Genomic DNA, 8,462 nt, shown 5'->3' with positions numbered 1-8,462 from the left:
GGGCCCGGGGCGCAGCCGAGCACGCTGACGGGTGTCTCCCCGCAGGAGCTGAGCGGCCTCGGGGCCAGGAAGTCGCTGCTGAGCCCGTGAGTGCCGCGGTCGTGCGGGGAAGGGGAGGGGGGGAGGTTGTCGTTCCGCAGGACTTCCCGGCTGAGGGTGCTGAGAGGCGCGTCCTTCTCGTACCGGTTGCCGGGTTTCCATCTCCCTGCGGGCTCAGCGCTCCCGGGGCGGCCGGTGGGACGGGCCAGGGCAGGAGCCGTCAGCTCCCGTTCTCCTGCCGCCCAGGTGCATCGAGGAGCGGTACAAGGCCGTCTGCAGCGCGGCCAGGACCCGCGCCGTCCTGTCGCTGGGCGTCGCCTGTTTCAAGCAGCTCCCGGAGAAGGTGGGTGCGCGGGCCGTGGCGCGGCCCCTGGCTCTCGTTCCCGCCTTCTGAGGCAGCAGCGGGCACCGGCACTCCGCTGGGAGACGGGACAACCCCCCCGTGCTCCGTGGAGTTGCCCCCGGCTCCCCGTGACGGGTATCCATCCCTGTATTGCTTTGCACGCTCTCCTCCCGCAGTCCGAGAACACGTATCTCTGCCAGATCTACAACCTGACGCTGCTCTGCATGGAGGATTATGTCGTCGAGCCCCAGTCAGTGCAGTTCTTGGTGCAGCACGGCTTTGACTTTAACAAGCAGTACGCCCAGGGGATTCCTTACTATAAGGGCAACGACAAGGTACAAAACGACTCTCTTCAGATACCTCAGCTTGCTCTGCTCCCGGCTTCTGGGGAGGTTGCTGACTTCCCCTGGTCCCAGCATCTTCCACCCACAGCTGCTGAGTGGAGCTGGGCTCGCGTTGGGATCTCGAGTGTGGCATTGTCCCTTTCACCTCCCTGCTGTTTTATATCCAGGCTGTCACTTGTTGCAGTTGCTTTTCCAAATATTTAGGCCTCTGTTTGGGCAGAACAAGTCATAGCTGTAGGCAGTATCCTGCTACAGCAGGCTCTGAGGACTTCCCAGGACAATGACAAGTCAAGATGCCAAGGCTCATTGACTAATCCTTCTTCTTGCAGGGCAATGAGAACCAGAGCCAAAGTGTTCGGACGTTTTTTCTGGAGCTCATACGAGCGAAGAAACCTCTTATTCTCCATAACGGCCTCATCGATCTGGTCTTCCTGTACCAGTGCTTCTATGCTCACCTCCCAGACAGCCTCGGCACCTTCACTGCTGACCTCTCGGAAATGTTTCCAGCAGGAATATATGACACTAAATATGCTTCAGAGTTTGAGACTCGCTTTGTAGCATCCTACTTGGAGTATGCTTACAAGAAGTGGTGAGTGGCGCTCTGGTATTTAAAGCTTATGGGAAAAAAAGCAAAGGGAACCTTGGTGTGTTTTCCAGGCAAGGGGGCTGGATCTTTATATTATCCCAATGAGTAAAGAAAAGTGCTTTTCAGGTAACTGCCCTATGCTATTCCCATTTCTAGGACAGGTGTTGAGTGCAGAAGGGTGCGTTTTGTAATACAACTTATCCATTCGGTGGGCAGCTGCTAGAAGAGGCTTCCTGTTTTCTGCTGGCAGCAGTTTTGACCACAGAGTGACTTGATCCAACTGAAAACTAATTGAATTGGTGCATGGCCCTGGTCCAGCAGTGCCATGGGGCCGTGGCAGGAACACATGCAGAAGAGAGACCCTTAAAACTCAGCTAGAGAGCAAACAAAAACAGGGCTGTGCCTGCAGGGTCTGCTAGTTACAGTTTGTGAGGGATGATGCAGTTAAAGGGCGGGTGCTCCCTGCACCTCCCGACAGCAACCAGCTCTGTCACACGTCCTGCATGTGACACTCACATGCAGCCAGCTACAGCTCCCATCACATTCCTTCCAAGCAAAGGTTGTGCTCTTGTTCCAGGATGTGTGTCTGTCTGGCCCCTCATTCTGCACTCCCCACACAATCCAAATAAGCCCCTGGCAGCGATACAACCCCTTGAATCTCCATTAAACTGAAGTCACCCTCTGTGCAGAGGAGAAATAGTATTTTTAGTGGCTGTTTTATATCAGGAAATTCCACACTGACAGGTCTGAAAACATTCAAGATGGCTGTTCTCAAATATGAGAAGACTTTGTTTTGACAATATAAAATACTTTTTAAACTGACCTTTTAAATGTTTTAATCCACAGTTCTAGTTACATAGAGCCTTCCAAAGGTTTTGGGCCTTTTAACCAGCTCTTGGAACAAAAAAGTTATTTTTTTATGAGATGGAAAATGTTTCCTTGTTGTCTATGTTGCCTAGGTTTGACCTGTCTGGGCAGTGGCTGCTCTACATGATACTGTTGTTTTGGGACATTTTTTCTTTGTCCATTAATATTATGAAGACTAACACATCTTAGAGACCTTAATATTTAAAATCAAACTGTGTGTCTTCTTCTCCCATAGCTTCACTGAAGGCACTGTTGTCCTTGCCTGTATGTCAGCATAAGAGAAACAAACCTTTAAAAAAGCATGGAAGCAAGTACTTACTAAAGCTGTTCTCGTGGGACTGAGTTTCTTTCCAGCAAGATGTCAACCTGGGACTAGAGCTCAAGAGCAGGAAACTAGTAGAGTTGAGACTTGGAGGAAAGCAGCACATTTGCCCCAGCTCCTCACTGTGGTTCCTTCGGTGAGTTAACAACAGTAACTGTGTACTCTTGTTTGTTCCAGCAAGCGAGAGAACTGCAAGCTGAAGGAGTCCAGCAGCCAGCACCTCACTGTTGAGTTCTGCAACTACCCTGCCAACATGTCCCGTTACATCGACTATCGCCACTGCTCTCTGGAAGAAGCAAGCCACAACATGGGAGGGGGCAATAACGTGCCTGTCTGTGAGAAATTTTCAGTAAGTAACATGAATCCCTGTGTCCGTCCTGGCCCCATGGAAAGAGCCATGTGTGGTCAGAGTAGGAAGTGGTAGGAAAGCACCTGGGAACTTCCACTTGCTTGCTTCACAGTACAAGGAAGATTTTTCAAGCTTCAGGTGGTTCATGACAGCAAGGGCAATAGCATGCTCTGTTTGGAATTGGTGAATTCCACAGGCTGTGAGAGACATGAAGATTCAGACAGGGATTATGTGGCCTTGAATAGTGGGATGGTGCGAGTTACAGTGCACCATTGCTGTCTTGGGAGGGCTGTAAGTTCTAATCTTAGTTTGGCTTGTCCTCTGAGCAAGAAATGCCACCTCCCCCATATCTTGATTAGATATAAAAAAAATGTTGCTTGTCCGCAGCTTCTGGCACTGTAGCACACTGTGATCCACAGCACCTCAAGTCTTGGTGCTGCTACAGCAGTAAACAAAGAGCCCATCTGATCAGATCATAACTAGTTTCAGATGCTTCAGGGAGAAAGGAGCTCTTCCAAATGTTGCACATTACTGTTGCAGAACAACATATGTTGGGGAAATCTCTGGAAGTTTCTCATCCAACCACCAACTCAGTGTTGCTCAGAGCCTTGTTTGGTGAATTTTGAGATTACAAACCCCCTTAAGACACCTGTTCCAGTAGTACTTCACCACTCATTGTGAAAAATGTTTTCCTATATATCTAGTCAAAATTTCCCATCATCATATCACCTTTCCCTGTGCTCCCCTCAGAGGGGTTCAGCTCCATGTGCTCTATAACCTCTACTTTAGGTACCTGCAGACAGCAACTAGACATCCCCATCCCCTTAGCCTCATCTACTCCAGGTAGAACCCACACACCGTCCTTGCCCTCTCCTCAGACATTGTGTGCTACATCTTGACTGCTCCCTGCTGCACTCACTGCAATTTGGCAGTGCTTTTCCGGTGTGCTGTGGGTCATAACTGGACACAGTGCTCCCCATGCAGCCTTGCAGGTCCTTAGTAGAGGGGAATAATTAGCTGTGCTCCATGTTATGGTGACAGGCTGCTCTAAGTGGGAGGTTGGTGGCTACAGCTGTCTCTCTCTCTCCCTAGGCCTATGGCTGGTGTCCAAAAGGGGTGAAGTGTCCACAGTCTCATAACATTGACCTCATAATTGATGAGGATGACAGGCTTTGGGAGGAGAAACGGAAGAAACGGAAACACAAGTGGAAGCGTCGAAAGAACACAGAGGAGCCTGCTAAAGTGTTCGGAGAGAAAAGCTCAGGGAAAGAAATAGAGCTAACTCAGAATGGAGAGGATGGACCACCACGAAAACAGAGCTGCTATGAGCCTGCAGCTGCTATGGAGCTGGCAGAGATCACACCCAACAGTGAGGGCAGGCTACTGGAGGAGAACTCCACGGACATGGAACCAGAAGTCAGCTCAGGCACTGGCACACAACAGGATCTGGGGAGCACTGAAGGAACTGCTGTCCAGGTAGCAGCTGCTGTGAGCCCTTCTGCCAAGGGAAATGACTCTGCCAGTGACCACATGGAGGGGAGGTCAGAGGTTCCTGCAGGGGTGGGCTCAGTCCATCACCCAGACATCCCCAAGACTGAAGCAGCATGTACTGCAGAAAAGGAAAAGGAAACCCATGGTCCACCTTCACAGGGGGGCACACACCGAGCTGGCTTTGATGCATTCATGACTGGCTATATTATGGCATATGTCTGGATGCTCAAGAAAGGAAAAAACACAGACACCGGTGCAGGGCCTTGGTTGCCAGACTGCCATAATAAACTGTACCTCAGTGGGAAATCAGTGCCACTTCAAATAGTGAAGAGCTTGTTTGCTAAATCTTCCAAAGCTCATAGCCAGAAGATGAAATTGGCCTGGGACAGTGCCTAGAGCTAGAGGACTCATCACTGAACTGGGCTTCTCCCACCCTCTTAGATTTTGAAGTTCTTTATTCCATCAAGAACTGACCAGAAATGGAGCAAGTTTCTCATTCTTAGTTTTAACTTCTGACCAATTAAATTGCTCTCAACTGGAGTTCTCTGTTGTTCCTTTGCAGCATGCTGGGCTGTAAAGGCAGGGGTGAGGCTGGAGGAGGGAAAAGAAAAAATGTACCTCTCCAACCTTTTCAAAGGGAGCATGTGCTAAAGGTTAAAGTCTACCTACAAAAACACATCTGAAAGCTCCAAGCTGTTGACCCATAGAACCAGCTTGACAGGAAATGCTACAAACAGTCACTGGAGGGAAGATGTGATGCTTCTGCCAGACACCAGATGAAAGCAGGCTAGCTCTTCAGGCAAAACATACATTTTTATGAATGTTTACTCAAGTGTTATTGCTTTCAGTCACTGCTGGTAGGGTAACTCCCTCTAACCCTCATAATTATTTCCTGTCTTTCTAAGGAAGTCAGGAAGGAAAAAAAGTGTCTTTTTTTAAAAAAAGAAAGAGACACTGACCATGGTTGGTTTGGAACACAGCTGGGAGAGCTATCCCACTTCATTGTACTTTACCATAATCGTGGTTACAGCACACATAGATGAGACCTTTGCTCCTACAGGAGAGAGGGGAAAGAGAAAGCTTCCTCCAAATGGCCCAGGTGATTCTAGCACAGGGTAACTGCATGCAGAACCAAGCCACAGCAGGTCTTCAAACTTCTAAGCAAGGGGAGACTTAAAGCCAGATGTGGTCCTCAAACTGCACTACTGAAGCTGTTCTGTAGGGCTAGAATAGAGCAGCCAGAACGGCAAGCTCCCTGTAGGCCAAGTGCTATCAAAAGCCATCTTGTCTTGTCAGTCACAAGCTACTGCCTACTCTTCAGAGCGCTGTAAGGCAGAGCAGAGAAGAAAAAAAAATGTCCTTGAGTCTCACACATTTAAGAGTATAACACTTCAGTAAGAAAGATGCAGGAGATAATCAACACTGAAAAAGCATGACAGTTCTCCCTGTTCATAATTCAGCACCAAGTAATAGTGAATACGATCTCAAGCCAGGTATTAATGTCACCCATAGCTTAAGTAAGCATTTGAGTCAGCTTTTTTAACCTAGAGTTGCCCTTTTAATCACAAGACCCAGGCCTTGATTTTATTTTTATTTTGAAAGCAAGTTGGGAAAGTTTACAAAACCGACCAAGAAAAAATTATGAAAATATTTAACTGGATTCATCTTTGGTTACTTCTTATTGCAGTTCCAATAAAACATACACCATTTCTATAGTTCAAAAAAAGTCAGAAGGTCAATCAACATAAAAACAAGACGTGCTTTCTTTACATATTCATAAATATCCACAATATTAGAAAAGTTGTTTTGCAAAGATTTTTTTCTGGCAGTGTTAACTTACTATTATACACAGGCTACAAACTTCTTCCTAAGCCTTTAATTACAAGTTGAGCTATTTACAGACTGCAAAATATTAAGACGTAAAACTCCTTCATAAATACGAAAATAGATCATCTCGCAAAGATCTTTATACTTAATCAAATATCTGGCTGCCCCTCCTCCCAAAAAAAAGGTTATTTGTTTTGCATAGAAATGTAGTGACATGCAATATAAACAATAGCATTAAGTGCAAACAGGAATTATTCAAGTGTCTTTAGTTGTACTGGCAAAAATTACCAATGTTCTGTTACACATAATACATCAATGCCTCTCCAACTAGTCTAAGTCTACTATAGCCCCTTGTCTGCACTGCCTCTGAGGGGCAGCAATTCACATGCATCCTCTTAGTTGCATTTTATCAACCTGCAACCACGACAAAAATAGCTTATAACAGATGTTTAAATGAATTCAACATAGAAAGATTTAAAGTGAATTAAATAATCTTTGATCTCTTCAGGGAACTTAGCAATGTGTAGAAAGTGTTTTAAAAGAGCAAAAACTGCTCCTGTAAGAAAGTCAAAAATCATAAAATCCAATCCCAATAAAACTTTGTCTCATCACTATAAAACAAGGAGTTTTGCTGACCACATGTTTATATTTGTGTTCATCGGTAGCTATCAGAAAATGGCCCCCTGTAGAAAAGCACCCTCAGGTAGGCAGAAAACCCAGGAATAGTTCCTAGGTGCAACCTAGGTTCAGCTTTACATTACCAAAGGGATGAGATGCAGTGAGTGCCAACTGCATCCAGACCCTTGGAAACACTGGGTTTTAACAAGCACTTTGCTATTTTTAAATGGCCTTTTACTCCAGTTTCATACACATGCCTCTCTTCCCCTGCAGACCAAGAATGCAGGAAAGGCCTGAGCCGCTATTCCTTGGCGTTTCTGACATCTCCACCTTGGGATAAGGAGCTAGAAAGTTGCTGGATATGCCCTATGCATGTCAGCTGGTTGTGCCTAGAGTGGACATTTAATAAAATTTTAGCTATGCTGTTTCAGGGAAGGGAAGAGAAGACAGCGTTGTAAAAAGACAGATGAGGTCACTGTGATGGGTGCCAGAGGTACCCCAAGCCTGACCGCACAGGTTTTGCGGTCAGTGTCAGAGGGGGCAACAGGCTTCATGAGGTGTCACCGATGACAACCAGGGCTAATGCAAGCCACAGAGCAGCCAGAGGCGGGCTCCTCGATGAGGCTGCAGGCAGCTGTAGGATGCTGGACAACTTCATCACAGCCTGGTGATCCAGAAGTAAACTATTCCTTATTATTGCTTGTTTGTCTGAAGTCATAAACCTAAATGCATCTTGTGACAACAGAAGCTGGTGCTGATGGTTTCCCTCCCAAAAGATTACAATTGTATAAAAAGATTACAAAAAAAAAAAAAAAAAAAAAAAAAAAAAGCAGGCACCAGGCAGCCAACTAGCTGGCAATCGAGTTCTGCTGACGCTTTCCCTGTCCTCAAAGGAAATTACACACACAGAGTGCCAGCCACACAAGCTGCTCTGCACTCTGCAGACAGCAGCCCTGCAAACAGGATACACAAGACAGACTACTCTACAGATCAGCACCTTCAAGAGGCAGAGAGGTGTGGGCCAAAAAGGGTGATCTTAGTAAGGATAAGCATTTTCTCTTTCAAACAGCTGCCTAATCTGGCATGGACTGTGCTAAGTAATTCAGTGACACCGAGCTTCTCATTTAGTTCTTCACAGCCACTGCAAAGGGGTAACTGCTGCTCAGGTTAACACATACTTCAAGTGAGGAAGTCATAACTCACAGAATAGTTACCTACACCTCTGGAGAGATAAGCATTGCAGCCAAGAAAGAACTAAGGCTTTATCCTTCATCCTTTCTTTGAGATAGGAAAAGAGTAGGAATAATCTTGCTTCCATCAGAAACTAGCTTACATTTTCCATCCTTACAAGTGAGCAGGAAGAGTGTGTTAACAGGCTACCTGGGTGAAATTTTGGACTCCGCTGCATCACCATCTGCTCAGCAGGTATGCAATGCACACCTCAGTTCTGAATGATAATAGAGGTTAAAAAACATTTCAAAAAAATATTTTCAAATCCTGTGTTGGGACAATGATAATGGGAAAGGGCAGGATGTTGCACAAATGTCATCGTATAACAAGCTTTCCCATACATTGAATCCCAGAGTGGGGATCTCTGATGCTGGTTCCAGCAAGCAGCATTAAAGCTTATGCCACTGCTTCTTTCATGTGTACCTGCTGGTGGAGGGAGGGAAGGG

At 46.6% G+C, this 8,462-nt stretch overlaps 1 protein-coding gene across 1 annotated transcript; it reads left to right on the top strand.

Moving 5' to 3' along the window:
- On the top strand, positions 1-8,461 carry TOE1 (target of EGR1, exonuclease; the record flags this gene model as incomplete). Its single annotated transcript, XM_026853895.1, has 6 exons — positions 1-86; positions 286-382; positions 559-717; positions 1,056-1,315; positions 2,679-2,850; positions 3,943-8,461. Coding segments are annotated over 6 exons (1,569 nt in total), but the record flags the coding sequence as incomplete, so codon positions are not given.
- Position 8,462: the final 1 nt, after the last annotated feature.

Source organism: Athene cunicularia, assembly GCF_003259725.1.
Source record: "Athene cunicularia isolate RWA chromosome 8 unlocalized genomic scaffold, athCun1 chr8_part1, whole genome shotgun sequence".
In the NCBI taxonomy this organism is placed as follows: Eukaryota; Metazoa; Chordata; class Aves; order Strigiformes; family Strigidae; genus Athene; species Athene cunicularia.
This window is presented reverse-complemented; position numbering and strand designations above follow the sequence as displayed.